Consider the following 16,906-nt stretch of genomic DNA (forward strand, 5'->3'; position numbering starts at 1 on the left):
CCATAAATGCTACATGCAAATCTGTCTGTTTTTCTAAGTATTTCTCACACATTCTTCAACACAAACGCACCTGCTCCACACTTCCTCTACCACTCCTGAAACCACACTGCTTATCTCCAATTTGATGCTCTGTACATGCCTTTACCCCTCAGTCAATACCCTCCCGTATAATTTCCCAGGAGTACCCAAGAAATTTATGCCTCTATATTTAAACTATATATTTCATTTATTACTTTTGCTTCACCAGTGAATTGGACCAGGTATCCATTTACAACTGGTTGAATTGGAAGCACACCCATGTAAGTAGGTATGGATAGGTTTGGAACCCAGAACCTCATCCTTAGCTGACAGGCATGCTAACCACTTGGCTTTCTAATCTTCTCTTAGATTTTTTACAAGTATTTTTAGCATGGAGGTGCTTTTTTTTAATAAGAAAATCAAGCTGATACAAATGGAACCCTGTTTCTATCCCTCCTCTTTTCATACACGATTTTACATATTCTCATTAACTTATTATTCTCAGAATCACTAGGTAATTCTCAGTTTAAGTGTTGTGTTTTATCAGATTTCTTTACCAAATATTTAATATCATAGGGTAATTCTCAATTGAGTTGGCTTGCTGTCTCAGATTTTTGTAACGAATATCTTACCTTACCCTATCTCTTAATTGGTTTTATTTACCACACTTGAATCGAAATATCCATTTGTTTCTTACCTTTAACTTCCTTTGCATTTATATGGGGTGGATTAATTGGAAATTGATTCATCAGAGCTGTGCTTTCCTTCAAGCCCCAACTCTGCAGGCTGGCACAGATTTAAAGATACCAATTCCCTTTCATTGATATATGAAAAATAAGGTCATGTTGTAACTGCTAAATTGTGTGAATAATATTGTGTGAAGTATTGCTGACCAGCTATATGTATTTGTCTTTAGTAGTAGGTTGATTTTGTGGAAGCTCCTTATTTCATTTCACTCTTTTGTGGTAATTGGTTGGATATTAAATGTTCACCCTGGGTACAAATGGTCTAAAAGGTATTATGGGATTCAGTAAATGGAGTACAATAGTTTTACTTTTTGGTAATTCTTAAAAGTTCTGTTTCAATCTTCATCTTAAAACGTTTATAGACTTTGGACATTGGACTAATCATATCTGCTAATATTTTGTACTATTTTACTTTTCAGGGACGTATCAGGATCTTCTGATTATTGAACCAACCATTCCTATCTGGATGGATTCTGTTAGTGATCGTAAGAAGAAGAAAAAGTCTAGTCATGGAACTTTGAAAAGATCCAAGTCAAATGCTAGTATTGTTGAGAAGTCATCTTCCTCTAGAAAATCCCATCGAATTGAAAAACTTAATACGTCAAGTGCTGGGGTCTTGTTTTATGGTGACAGTACAGTAACAAAGGATCCCACACCTCCTCTTAGTAATTCCCTGTCTTCTCCAGATTCACCAGATTCTCCTGGGTTTCCTTATGAACCTTTTGTAAATGAACAAGAAATGGAATTTGGTAACTCTGGAGTAGGCTATGACACTTGTGTAACAAGGGCTTTTGTTGAAGGAAGCCCAGACGGGTATTTTTCAAATAATACGGATATTATTAATTCAAAGAGACATTCCATTGCTTGTTTCCATAATTGTGATAACCTACATAAGAAAGGGACAAGGCTTTTGAAGTCCTTGTCAGTATCGAGTGCCCCAGAAAAGCTAAAGAACAGTGGAGAGAAAATAAAGAAACTTAAAAAGGTAAAGAAAATAAAGAATAATGTGAATGAAAGTTTCCAACCATTCCCTGTAGCATTGGAAGATCATGGTTATTATTATCAGATGACTGGTGGGACATCTTACAATTGCCAGGATGGACACTATGGTGAATACTATTACAGTGGTCACACTAATGTTCACTTTAGTGAGGATATTAATGGTTCAGGTAATCATGACTTGTGTTACCCCGTTGATACTCCTTGCACGGATAGTTTTGTAAATGGTGATAGTTCTTGTGCCACAGATTATAATATAGGAAATGACTATATACATACTAATCATGATAAAAGCTTAAGTGAAAAAAAGAAAGTATCGCATAAGACAAAAGTTAAAGTGAAACTCCGTTCTGATAACTGGGAATGGTACTCTGCTCAGCACTTTGGGAGCAGTAGTAGCGAAACTGTTAGCACATGTAGTGATTCCAGTGGAAAAAATAGAAGGGTAAAAACAGAAGAAAAGCCCGGAATTGTAGAAAAAGCTGAAGATAAGAAAGTTAAAAAGAAAAAGAAGTCAAAAACAAAGTCTCCAGTGCTACTGGAAGAAGAGGCCATACTAGAAGGCGATGCAGGAACTTGACCAGCTCATTGTTGTCCACGGTGCCACTGTATTGTGTTGCTTGGAAAGGGGTTAACCTGGTGTTAATCCTGACCCCCTTCCTTCCACGAGGTATAGCTGTTTTATTTTCCTGGACGTCTCACTTCACTTGAATTTTTATTAGACAAAGGATATGAACAGCTGGCCAGAAATGACAAGTTTATATTTGCCATCTTTTCCATCTTGCTAAGAATATACCTAAGCGTTCCATATATGAATATAACTTTTAAGTCATAGCCTCATGCTGATTGTTAATTGGTTTAAGAAATTCATCCCTACTGTGATTAGAATATGATATTCTGTGTGAAAAGTTATTGAGTATTAGATGAGGAGTGTGTATTCACTTGTAACAGGCATCTTGTATTCGTTTGTTATCTGTGGATTTTACATCGTTACCATTGCTTTATTGTGATAAAGTTGCTGTAACCATCAGTAATTCTGTAAATCAAGATAATTTCATATTTTGTGTTTTAGGTTTTGGGTCTTGCTGATACAATGAGTGATCATAGTGGAATGATGTTTTGGACTCTCCTATAAGAATATATAGAACACACAAGATAGGTCTTCACATCATTTTTAAATTTCAATATTAGTGTATCACTGTCTCTTGTACAGCTGCTGAGGGCTCTGTATTTCTGTAGAGGTGATAACATTAGATATGCACGTTTGTAAAGGCCCAAGCATTATATGTGTATTGACTTAGTTTCACTCAGAACATCAGAATACAGATACAGTATCATTTCTTTGCTAGTCAGACATTATAATATTGTATAGATTTTGTGACTATATTTTCACATGAAAATAATTTTAAAGAACATATTCACCACCTGATAGTCATATCAAGGTATCTCCAGAGCGATAGGGCAACAGGCAGAATTATAATGTGCTACACATCAATCCATGAAATACATCAAGCTTGTAGTTTAGGTATGCATGCGATAATTTGTAGGAGACACATGGCTACGGATAATGTTTTGTATTTGAAACCCATTGAGACCACTGTTCAATTGAAAAGCCTGGTAGGGTTCTCAGAATGATATTTACTACATGATTAAAGCTGGTCAACTTCATCTTAGGCTTTAGAGAAGCTAACCTTTATCTTTTGGGGGATGCCACCATAATAGAACGAGATGTTGCAAAAGATTTAATCTGTGTAGAGATTGCATGTATAGATTAATGTGGATAAGTTACATTGACATTACTGATGGTGTCTTAAAATCTGCTGTTTTGATTAATAATTTGAGTATATATTAAGATGTGGCCTTTCTTCGTCTGTTCCTGGCGTTACCTCGCTAATGCAGGAAACAGCGATCAAGGATAAATATTTTAAGATGAATATCTTGATGTGAATGAAGTGCAAATCAAATATGAATTCAGCTTTGTAAACATTATCACATCTGCGTCTGAAGAACATAATAGATATTGACAAGACCTGAGGCATATGGAGTACTGCTCATCAGTGTGTTTGTTATTCTACGACAAATAACATGAAAGGTTTTTGTAAAGAAATTATCAAGGAGAGTGAGCCGGTTTAGTGAAGTACTTACGATATCAAAAGTTAGAAATTACCATCCTTAATGTATGTGATGAAATAAGATATTTTTAATATATAACTATTTCAAGTATTCTGGTTTTATGAAATTTTGTATTGTATTTTTTACTTTTTGATGAATGGAAACAAATATTTCTAAGGTTTCATATGAGAACAGGAATGTATCACTTAAATAGAAGCCATGCTTTATTAAACATACTCAGAATCCATTACTCATAAAGGAATGTGGTCTAAGGTTGGTCATCATCCATCTATAAATGCAATATGTTAGAAATACAGATTCAGCATTTTGTTACAAAAGTAGTATTTTATTCTGATTATAAGAACAAAGTTGGCTAATGCTTTTTCATATGCAGTACAACCTATCATGATTCTAGAAAAACTTTTGCAGTTTCTAGGTTGACTTAGTATTGTTGGATATCCATGCATTTACCTGCACTCTCTTGTTAAGTTGCCATACTTCTGATGGTTAACCATATTGTTTTCTGCAATAATTTTCATAACTTTTATTGGGATGCAAGTCAGTTTAGGACACTTTCAACCTCTTAAGAGCTGAAAAAAAGACCATCCCAACATTGCCACATTTTTGTTTTAAGAAGGCATGCCAAGACTGTGAATGATTTTCAGGAATATCATAACTCAACTTTTAAGGATAATCAACTCAAAGAAATGCAAAATGAATGCATCACATACTTTAAGAGTAGTTGCGTGCTTGTAGTGGCTGTATGTTATGTCAGCTACAATCTAAAATGGAAAATTTTAACACTGGGTTTCTTTCATGCAATCAGCAGGAAAAAGTTATTTCACATTTTAGTTTGTGAGGTTAAAGTTTTAAGGAAAGAAGCTTTGCTCAACTCTGGAGCTTCATCCTTCCATTAATGTATGTAAATGTCCATAATCCATGAGTAAATGCTGGAATTTTACAAAGCTACCATCAGTAAATGTAGTTTTATGTTGTATTTTGCTTTGAAAGGATTTCCAGTATATGAAAATATATTTGTGTTTTTGAGCACTATGGTTGTTGTGAATGTGTGTGTGAACGTGGGAGCACATGGGAATGACAGTCAACGAGGAGACTGTTGACCCGTATGTCTAGTTTGTCTGATTTAAACTTAAATCTATCTCTTCCTATACTAAGTGGATGAGGCAAGGATAGAACAGTAAAAAGGCCTTTCTCCTACCCTCTGGCAACAACCACTAGCAGGAAAAAGAATGAAAAAACTATGCATTGGTGAAATAAGCCTGATTGGGATTTAACATGTAATTACCTGTTTGTTCTGTATGGGGAGAAGCTTTTCACTCAAAGTACCCCATCTCTGAATTACTTTCTATCATACAACTTATTATATATGCAGTCTCGAGAGGTGGTTGATCTGGAATGAGTAATGTGTTCATTATCCATCTTCACTGTATACATTAATTGTATTACACTCGCCCAAAAAGAGTTAAAACTTCAAAGGAATTTGATATCTTTTTCATAGTGATTTGTGATACTGAAAGTAAAGTTTGTATTGATCTTTGTTTCCAGTACTGGTATATTTCTGGTTGTGTTTTTATTGCTCATCAGTAACCGTAATTACATCTGAAATGTTGGAAAGCTTTTGATACAAATCACTAGTGGTAGCAAGCAAGTTCAGACTTTAGTGACAGCACAAGTTTATTTGACTGATTTAAGATGGTATCAAAAGCTGATCATTGTATTTCCTTTGTCTGTTACCTATGATTATGGAACCTCTTCATACATGGGACTTGCCACCACTGCCACAACACTTTTCTGCTGTTTGTTTATTATATTTTTTTAACAGCTGCACATATTCTGTCATGTGATTTGTGTACCATCAGCTTAGAGGTGCTCTTGAGAGTCTAGTCTTCATGATGGTTGAAAATGTAGCCTGCATCTTTCTTAACAATTACTTACATGGATTTGTGTAGTATATGTGGATTTGGTAAATAATTTACTGTACTCTGCTGACTATACTGTACAGTTGGTGAATATCAAGCTCTCCATGTTGAAGGTGTTAAAACCATTTTCTTTTCAAAGTTTAGTATCCTGTATTCAGGTTTAGATTATCATAATATAAGCATCCCATATTAACATAGTCATATGCTTTCCTGAATTGATGTGCCCCATACAGTTAAACCATGTAAACTAGATTAATGAAACTTTTTTAATAATTTAGAGTAGATAATATTTCTATCATATGTTAAACTGATATATTTATGATACCAATTTATCATAAAAAATCAATATTAAATCTACTCTCCATTCCAGTTTATGTAAAGAAATAATACACATAATATGGAATAAATAGATTTTCTTAGTTTATCTCCATGAGATACCATGATAAAAGAATTTTGTTCACTCTTGCTTCCTTAGGTTATTTTTTTACGTGCTTAGTAGCAGTTAAGAATTTTATGTCTGTTCCTATCCATCAAGTAAATCTTGATGTTTTTTTATTTTCCCTTTTCTCCGTGTGCTGTATATATTTTTTTAATTTAAAGAATGTATGAGGAAATGGCAGAAGAGTTGTCATTACCATTTAAAGATATGGACAACTCTTTACCAAAGAAGGAAGTGGGGCTTGCTATTGTCTCCTTCTCTACTACAGAAACTACATGTTCCTGTTCCTTCCAGAGTGGAAGACATGCAGTTAAGAAACTCAGATGATGATACAGGACCAATATGTGCTATGAGGCTTAAGTCCTTTTTTAATTTTCTCGAGTTTCTTTTTGTCTGTTAAACAGATGAAAGGCTAATAAATATTATATATGAGAAGTTTTTTCTTTTCCAGAATAGTTTGATTGCATTGAACCTTCCAAAATGGGCCATATTTCAAAGTTAGGACTGAATTCAGTTATGTAATGGCAATAAAGTGACTGAGTAGAACATCTTTCAGTGACATCATAACACATCTGTTTACAAAATACATACATTAACTTGTATATCTATTCATAAAATTAGTATTCTAATGACACTGATTTGGCTTCATTGCTTTAATTTTTTGCATGCAAAATAAAGTGCAGAGATGGAAAAATTAAATGACATACTGAAAGGTATACTGGTTTCTGCCACAATTTCATGATATACTGACATTTAACCAGTTTTTTCCAAAACAGACATTAGAAAATCATTCAAAGGCCTCATTCTTGCCAATTCTTTATACGTTAACTAAGCTTATCTTCTGTCCAAATTCCTTGTACATTATTCGCATTATTTAAATGTTTAGCAACATGAATGAAACAATCAATCATGTTTAACTTTTCGTGTATTAATATAATACAAATATGATACATAATATATTGCATTGTCTCAAGCAACATCACAATCAATGACTCCACCTTTTTTACAGATCCGCTTAGAGAAAAAAAAAGTTTGTTGTATAAATAATCTGCCAACCAACACTATCACCCAATTAAATACTGTTTAACAGCTGTCCTTCTGGAAAGTCCAGAATTGTATTACTCTTTTTCATATTCATTTGTCTAACCACCTGGATTTCTAAATTACCTTAAAACTTGTTAATCAAATTTCATATTCATGCAAGCATTCTGCAAATGATATGCAATCCTGCATTACCTTCAGTATTATCCACCTAAGCTTGTTGGTTCAACAGACTCTACATAATAGGTTTACAAATGACAGAGAAATAAAGATCACAGTTACTAGAGCTTTGTCCATGTGATAACTTTAGCTGCTGAAAAACAACAGCAGCAAATCATGTTCATACCTAAATATTTAAGCCATGATATTCCAAAGTACCCAGACCAATGATGTTTTACAAATGTACTATGTAGTATCACAAAGACACAGCTTAGCATTATATCAGTCTAAGATGTACAGCATTTCTGACAACCAACAGTCTAAAGTCTTAAGTTGTTCCAAAAATGGAGCTGTCTTTCAACTAACTCTGATGAAATATTATTCAGAACTATTTATGAACAATGTAGATGTCCACATATTCTGTACATCATTTATCATCTCACTTCATAAAGAATACATTACTTAATAGTGTTTATAAAAATATCTTGCAGTACATCAGCAAAATATACTTGTGTAAAAATGTTAAATGTATGGAACCCTAACATTTAACAGCAATATCAAATTATGCAATGTGGAAAGAAATGAACATCAAAAGATATTGCTATTTCACACTAGGTGTACCATATTTCAGCTACTTTGAGCAGCAGATCCATTAAGTCATATCAAAGAGATTCCACAAACTATTGCCGATGTACCTATTCAAAAGTTAAAGAATGAAAAACTCATATCATTTCACTTCTTAAAATATTTGCAAAACTATATACTCTTTAAAACTATAATTCATGAATAGTGCCACAATAATTCATTTACAAAGTCACATAAATATAAAAATGAAATTGGGACACTATCCATGACTTACAATAATAGCAACCTCATCATGAATATCTCCAGTATTCACCCAAATCTTTGCTACCATTTTAAGTATAATTTACATGCATAAGAATCAGGACTCAATCATGCTTTTTCACACTGTAATAAACCTCTTCCTCATCTGCTACAACAATATACTGTACTACCATGTCTACAAATACTACGTTCCTAGGTGAGCCACTTCCTCACAACTACTGCTGATGCTATATTGTTGGGGCCCCAGAAATCTGTTGTAGACTTCAAGTACTCTTATACAGCACATACCCTTAAGGTGGCTCTGAAAATTTGAGGCATGCATACTTGGTACAAAACAGGTAATATCAACACTGTTTCTGGTAGGCTATCAACTGTGTTAATCTCTAAGGGAGATGAGGTATATCATAGTATAAATGAAGATGACTTGTGTGAAGATATGAACACAACAATTATGGTGATGCGTAAAGGGAAGTTCTAGCATGGGTCTTTATAATCTAGCATTTAATGGTGATCTTCCCTTGCACTGAGCATTGTGAACAAAAGATTTATGTCCATGTACAATAACTTAAAATCAGTTATCCAGAGTGAATTAAACACCCAACTCTTCCTTTATTTTACTTGCTGGAATGAGGTCTCACACAAATTAGTTACTTCCAGTTGAATTTTAATCAACCATGTTATGTAGTGAAGTGCCCTCTCCACTTACCTATTTTTGCCTCATAGCATACCAAAACTCATGTGGCTCAGAGTGCTTCTGTTCCCTCTAAGAGTTCATAAATGGGGCAAAACAAAATAAAATGTTATCAAGAGATACACAACTCTTGGATGCTGAGCAAGATATTTATATTCCAACCCCTGCTTTCACATGCAACAACTTTGATACATCAAGAGGATCTGAAGGTTTCTTTCATAGCTATAGAGTAATTTGGCTGAAGTAAAAACTTGTTGCTGACATTTGACACATGTGCATTGTAACAACCAAAGAAAGCAACAGGACTCACCTGCAGATGAAAAGTTTTTATTATTATTTGCTTTCTGCACCTCAAAGACAATCTCCAGTCAGGAGCAGGGAAATGATAACTTTTGGAATGAAATTTTTTTGAATAAAACGGTACTCATTTTTGTTCATTCATGGTGATAGAGCCTTGTCAAATAATGACTTTCTGCTTGTGGTACAACCAAATGCAGGTAGAGTCTAGGAACACCAGAGAGGAGTTATTCAGCACTGGACATATAATGGGAGCCAGTTACCAGTTACTAAAAGTTAGAGAAAAGTAACACTCTCCTAAATAAATCAAAGTAAAATACACTTCAAGCAGCTAAGTGCTTGTGTAATAAATCTTGTGTTTAGGAAAAAATGAAAAACATCTGGGGGCCCATGCAAATGGGTCACTTACATATCAAATGATATATCTAGAAGTGAACATCTGTTCCCTCTTGAATAGGTTATTCTTCATAAGTGATCACTCTCCTGCATTTGAGAGGTAGCACCAGGAACAAAGAAAGGCGACATCTATCACATCCATTCCTCGCTTTCAAGTATAATGCAATGACATCACAGCTCCCCATCCACAACTAGGCCCACATACCTCTCCATGGTTTACCCAGACAATTCACATAACCTAGTTCAGTCCACTGACAGCACGCTAACCCCAGTATACCACATCTTTCCAATTCTAACCTTGCACACTTTTCATAGGTCTTGTGCTTTATAAAAAACATCAGTGCAATACAGGTGAGAGTGTTCTTGAAATTTCCCATAAACACCTAATTCAATAATTGTTCTACAAGATACCTTCACATACAATTGGTGTTTTCAAAAAACTCTAAAAACAATACTCATGTACTCGGTGTATATCATTCAATGCATTCCTCAATCTTCCTTTCTCATGACATGCCTCATCATCATTAACACTTCTTACCCTTTCCAATTCCCAAAGCTGTAGGACATTTTTTGTCAACTTTAGACAAATGCAGGGTGACAGCACTTCACATTCTGACTAACATGAGATCTGATATTTCTCAGATTTCTAATTTTCAGTTTGCTTGCAAAAATAATTACTCTACAATGCTCTGTATTTTCTGCCCATGGATGCATTCCAGTATCATAATTCACAAACTGGGGCTCCAAGACTTCACCTTTTACTAGTAACACTGTTAGCAAGGAGTCACCTTTGAAGAGGCTGGACAAGAAGGGTACTGTCTCATAAGAATGTACCCAACTCAAATGTGAAGCACAACCTTGAAGCTGCAGAAGCCCCAGCCCCATAAATGGGATCCTGGGGTAACATCAATATCATTAATAATTCATTTAACATTTCTATAATGGTTGCATTCCTAAACATTCTAAAGATGAATAGGCATAAGTTCTACTCTGTTACAGTATGGTTGGTTCTCCCTGTCTTCATATCAAATCTGACCATGTTAAATGTTACAGATGCAATTTACATGGCAGAGTTTAGTTATGCTAGTAATTTGTTTTCTGAAACATATTAAATTGGAAACATATGACAAACTCATACCATCAGTTGGACACCATGTAACAACCAGTAATTTTAGCTTGCACTAATGTGAATTTACAAGATCAACACAGGGAAGTAAAGAACATTCTTAAGTATGGTGTGAATGCAGGGTATTCCCCATACCATTAATACTATTCTGTACTAACTTTATTGGGTTGGTCTATGTACTATTTTCCTCATGAAAACCCTAGTATTATCAACAAGTCGTCTTCCACCTAGTGTTCCCCTCCTAGAAAATCTGTAAATGAATCTATACACAAAAAGCTGATGTACAGAGAAAGTTTTCAGGAGTTTCTCATGTGTTAGATGATCTCATTTCTGAATAACACTGATCATCATACATTACAAAAAACAACCTTTGACAAATACTGCCCAAGTATACAAGGGTGAAAAAGGTAATTCATGAATATGATTATATGACTAGATCATCAAAAAAAAATATCTAAATTTCCTAAAATACAAATACAAATCAAAATCTTTAAAAATCAGTTCATCAGAGCAATGCTTTCAAATCTTTAAACACCAGCTCCTTAAACAAATGCTCCCTAAAGCATGGTAGTATCCAACAAAGCTTTTGAGATTAAATATTGTGTTTTTAACCCTGAAACTGCCCAAGAGACCATAAGGGATTCTGCCCTGTGCAAAAAATTCAGAAAAAATTTTCCCTTTGTATGACAATCATTGTTTCTTTCCCACACATGACTCCACTTCGATATATATTCATAATTATCCCAGAGCCAATTTCTACAAAAGAGTCCAGGTGTTACCCAGGAAAGGCTCCTTCCAGTAGCAGAGAAATGTTTACTACTCAGCAGTGAGAAGTTCTTTGATGAGACTATAGTCCTAACGATACAGCCTCTCCAAAGGGGACTTTTCACTTGTCATGTAGCCTTTAGCAGGTGAAGTGCAATAACACCCACATAGACATAAAATTATATATATATATATATATACCTATGCACTAAAATCACTTTATATTAGGGGTGGTGGGTTGATTGTTTGAGCTTTAGGCCTAACAACTACTTAGGTCATTAAATCAAGGGCAGGCTTGAATTTGGAAACAAAAAGAATCATTACCTTTAACGTCAATGATTTGCCGAGTTTTACCATTATCTGAAGTGAGGTAAACTAATCTTAAGTTCATTCTTGTCACATACTAGTATCTAAACAACATCACAATTTAATGGCAAGTGGGCAAGTACTCAAAATCTTCACATTAAATTTTATGAAGATATATCTGTGTGACAAATTCACAACAATTAAAGTTGTATGTGCTCAAAGATGTTATGCACAACCCTCTGTATTAATTGTAATGAAAAGCTCGGAGTTGATCTAGCTATTCAACATCCAAGGATATCTTGACTCTCACACAAAATGTTGTGACTTACCCAATTGTTAGGAACAACTACTGAGTATTCTCATAGTCTTTCTTTGAGTCCAATTAATACTTATATCACAGCATAATTCTGGAAAATGGGTGTCTAAAAACCAAGGTATGGAACAGCAGCCAATGAGACCCAAATGGTAAAAGAAAGGAACAATTCAGTTAACTCTGGCATGTATGACACTCCCAACTGTTTGGACTGTTCACAATACTGAACATGGCAGCTTGTAATGGCTGCTGACTTTTCTACAGCTTACATAACATTCCATACCCTAGAGTAATAGGAACACTGGAAATTAAATGCTGGGAAACAAGGGTATGGAATGTACAAAAAGTTATTTTCCAAAGAATTAGGGTGATATTCAGCAGACAGAGTCAGGCCAACTATTACTCACAACGAACAAGTATGCAAAACATGAGTCATAATTCATTCTGGAGTCAATTCTATTTCCAATCCAGCTGAACATAAAGACACTTTTAGGTTAAAAAGAAATAAGCTTATCTACATGCTGACACACAGTTGTACAAAATATAACAAAACTGAGCATAATTTCTGCAAATTTGGTATAATGAGATCTCTGTACAGATTATCAGATTCATAACTGACATGACTCTGTCTTCTGGATATGCTAAGAACACAGCAGAATTCTGAGTTTTATTTTATGTTTCAGTTTGGTTCAAATTCCTGCTGTGACCTGAGTACAGTCTTCATTGCACAAAATACATACATTAAACGATTATTTTAAAAATTAACGACACTGAAAACCTCATTAACAGTCCTGTTTAACTATTACATAATGTAATTAGGTCTTTCTTAAAATAGAAGGTCTTTACAACTTTACTATCTTCAAGTGCTTGATAACAACCATTAGCATAAGTAATGAAAAACTAGACATTAAGAAATGAAAAAATATAAATTGTAAGATTGTAAAAAGTTGGAAATAACAAAAACTACATAATTATCTTTTACTACGACATGTACAAAATTTTACAACCACTTAAGAGCATAAAGTCCACAACTTCAAATATAAACATATCGAATATATCCCATAACCCCATTAAAACAAATCATTTTCAACTATCATCCTCTCATTTCAAAATATGACATACAGAAATGAATCAGACTGCTGAAATCAGATGCTGTTGCTGTAGTTGAAAAACTGGTGGAGTTTATACATTTTCTCTGGATGCTGCAGTGATTTCTACATTCGGTTTCCCGGGGCCCCACTGAGTTTACACTGTTATGGTTGCCAAAACCACTGTTATATCGTCTGGCTTCCCACCTAAAACACAGGAAAAATATTCATGAATTCATTTCTCCTTTTTATAATCTTTTTTATAATGCAAAACTCTGAACTTATACAATGGAAATTAAACGCATGCGGTCTCTCAGTTCACTCACACAAACCCTCAACTTACATCTATTCAATGTGCTCCTCCAACCCCAATAACAAAACAGCTTCTAATTCTTCTTTGTATATCATGCTGTGCTGTCAAGGGAGACTTATAGCTCCTTTCATTCTTCCACAAGTGAAACTACTCCACTACAATCAACAAAACTTGTTCCTCTAGCACTAAACACTTGATTCACAACATTTGTCCATTTCTTTTTCAAGGTCTACCTCAGTGGGTGGATGATTATGACAAATTAATACAAAGCTTATTCATTACAGAAGCTTGGAATCTTTTATACAGTAAATATATCTACAAAAAGTATAAGAAATGTTTGGCACCTTGTTATCAACAATAAAGCTTTTTACCCTTTCTTCCATGGTTTGTCTGGAACTCACTCTAAAAGGATCCATTATTTCACAATCTAAGACATAGTGTTATAGTGTTCTAGTGTGTCCACTTCTCTGGTGACAAAGTTTACAGTCGACTTGATTAACATTTCCATTTAGGCCAAAGTGCAAATAGTAATCAGGACAAGTTATTACAAAGCTAATAGTATCAAATTTCTCCTTTAGCTTCTCTCTAATATTAAATCTTACCCTTTCAATTGCTATCATTCATCACTAGCATTTCTAGTCAGACATACAACACAAAATTAACCTGCATACTACCATCATATATGTGGATAAGCCCCACCAAACACTAAATGAATCAACATCAAACACAATATCGCATTCTTTTTTATAAGCAAAATATCATACTCATCTATTCCTCGTTCTATGCCCCCATATCATGTGTCTTAATCAGCAACTGTATATTAAAAGTAAGTATTCAAAACACTTATACCACTGAAGCACATACACCACTTAAAAACTTTGCAAAAATATCAATCATGCATAAACATTCTCTATACTCTCATAGTCATGTAATTGAAGGTAAAGTACTTGTAAGACTACTTTTGAAAATAAATTTCCATTACAACACAGTATAAAATAAAGAAATGCACAGTATTCTATCTATGAAGTGCATAATGTAACAGTTATCAAATTACCCAGTCCAAAAATGGAATGTCCAGCACACTGAAATATTAATGATAACCTTAACTAAGGCCACCCACCTATTGCATTGATACCATTTTCCCGTGCATTACGAGCAAATGGTGACATATAATCTTCATCAAACGCTAATTTTCGTGCTTGTTGTGCAATAGAATTAGCTGCCTGCTGCAACAATGACAGATCAGTAGACCCTTGGACTTTAACCATTTCTTTGATAATCATAGAATCAGGGAGATTATCAAACACACCATCTGTGGCCACCATCAACATGTCTCCCTCCTTCACTAGGAACTCTAACGTCTCAGCACTTTCAGGTCTGAAAAAGTATATGAAAAGGGCTAATTACTATCATACTGCAAAGTATAAACACATGTGCCTGCTGTCTGAAAAAGTACATACAAAAGTTAATTACTATCATACTGTTCAGGATCAACACAAATGTCTGCTGCATGGAATATAAGGCATGGCTATTCTGCTTAACATGTTAGTCAATACTGAAAGACACATTAAGATACCATGAACCAATATACTGATCTATGTTGTGGAACTGGCAAATTTTACTTTAACAGAGACAACAGCCACAGCAATGTCACTGGGAATGAGTGGCGTCTACTGTATATCAAATATAGCCTCACCTGTCACTGAGGACCTGAGAATTGGTACCAGGTGGGGGGAGTGACAGCTGGAAAGGTGTGTTGAAATAATGTTGTTGCTCTTGCGACCGGTGGACCACTGATCCATCACGTACAACCAGGAACCCAGAGTCACCAATGTTTGCAGAATAAAGCTCCCCTTTATCACCCTGCAGCACCACCACACATGCTGTGCTGCTACCTGCAATACACCTTTCCATTTCAGCACAAATAATGTCACGATAATTATCTAATTAAAATAAGTTTTCTAAAAACAAAATGCTCAAAAGGAACTCCAATGCAGAATATTCAAAAACTAAACAAGTTAAATCTATGTGTATATGTAACTGTACAAACTTCAAGGTAGAAAATGTAGTCTAATGAAGATCTAAATATATCATCACTTAGCAAATCAAACATGTAAAAAAGGTGATAAAAATTTGTTATATCAAACAACGTAGAAACAAAAATATCAAGCAAGATAGAAAGCTGTAACAGAAAGGAAAAGCCAAAAAGAGGAAGGACATGAAATATACAAAAGTCAAGAGACTCAGATACCACAAAACGGGAGGCATAAAAGTACGAGGAAAATATGAGGGCATAAATAAGAAAGGGCACAAAAACTTATAGGAAAACTTGGGCAGCATAGAAACATACAGCAAAAGATACAGTGAATAAGAAATATATAAAGTAATATGGAGACAGAAAGCAGCCATAGAAGAAATTGAAAAGCATTAAAAAAGTCAAGTGAAGAGAAAGTAAGAGAAAGACAGAGGATGTACATGATAAGTCAGAAGGCATAAACATAAGCAGTGTAGAGATTGCTGTTACAACATCAAAATGTTCAAACATTAAATTTACACCAGAGCAGCCAAGACAGAGACCATTTTGTAGGAAAGCCATGAATAACTAAGCAACCAGGAAACATTAAACCAGAAGGAAAGAGGAAGCTGCTATGAGACATGAGACTAAGCATACAGAAAGCATTTAGAAAAAAGACAAATGAAGAGCAGTATGAAAGTACACACTGCTGAAAGAGAAAGATTCTGACAAAAAATGAACAAAAAGGAGACACTGAGCAGCCCATGGAAAAGTGTCCAAGTTCATATAGCATTTTCATCACAAAAAGAAGTGTATGTAAGATATGGATAGGAGTCAGGAGTAAGACAGCAGCTATGAAATTGAAAGTACGAGCTACTGAGCTTCCAAAGCAGCGAAGAAAGAGGTGAAAATGAAAGTATGAGCAGCCAAACACCTAGAAGAAAATGCATAAGTCAGTGATAGTGAGTAGCCATGAAAGAGAACAAAAAGACTCAGTGTCACCACCAACCATAGAGTCAGCATAGGCCACCCCAAGGTTGGACTTAAATGGGTTTGAATCATGGGAATGTCATTCAGCTTACACCGAACCCAGGTGTTCATCCTCCCCTTGGGGCTGGTCGATAAACTGGTACCTGACTTTGGATGTATTGTGTGCAAGTGCATACATAAACAGGAGTGAAGACATGGTACATATGTGCAAAGTTAAAAGACTTGGCAACAAGAGTGTAAAACTCTCCACCTGTAGCACACATATAATCACACACACTCTCATTGGAATATGTTTCCCAAGGTTGGT

At 34.8% G+C, this 16,906-nt stretch overlaps 2 protein-coding genes across 3 annotated transcripts in view; one reads left to right on the forward strand and one right to left on the reverse strand.

The window, feature by feature from the left end:
- LOC139755356 (SUN domain-containing ossification factor) overlaps positions 1 to 6,689 on the forward strand; it is a 127,599-nt gene extending 120,910 nt beyond the window's left edge. For both annotated transcript variants that reach the window (XM_071673527.1, XM_071673528.1), the window contains one exon: positions 1,184 to 6,689. In XM_071673527.1, coding sequence (XP_071529628.1) covers positions 1,184 to 2,343 — 1,160 coding nt within the window. In that variant the 3' untranslated portion in view covers positions 2,344 to 6,689. The remainder of the gene's footprint in view (positions 1 to 1,183) is intronic.
- A 472-nt stretch (positions 6,690 to 7,161) lies between these two features.
- The window catches only part of LOC139755357 (protein phosphatase PTC7 homolog), a 188,391-nt gene continuing 178,646 nt past the window's right edge, over positions 7,162 to 16,906 (reverse strand). The window contains exons 3-5 of the mRNA XM_071673529.1: positions 15,292 to 15,490; positions 14,716 to 14,972; positions 7,162 to 13,489 (exon numbers count right to left, since the gene is read on the reverse strand). Coding sequence (XP_071529630.1) covers positions 13,440 to 13,489; positions 14,716 to 14,972; positions 15,292 to 15,490 — 506 coding nt within the window. The 3' untranslated portion in view covers positions 7,162 to 13,439. The remainder of the gene's footprint in view (positions 13,490 to 14,715; positions 14,973 to 15,291; positions 15,491 to 16,906) is intronic.

This window comes from Panulirus ornatus, chromosome 19 (genome assembly GCF_036320965.1).
Source record: "Panulirus ornatus isolate Po-2019 chromosome 19, ASM3632096v1, whole genome shotgun sequence".
Taxonomy (NCBI): Eukaryota; Metazoa; Arthropoda; class Malacostraca; order Decapoda; family Palinuridae; genus Panulirus; species Panulirus ornatus.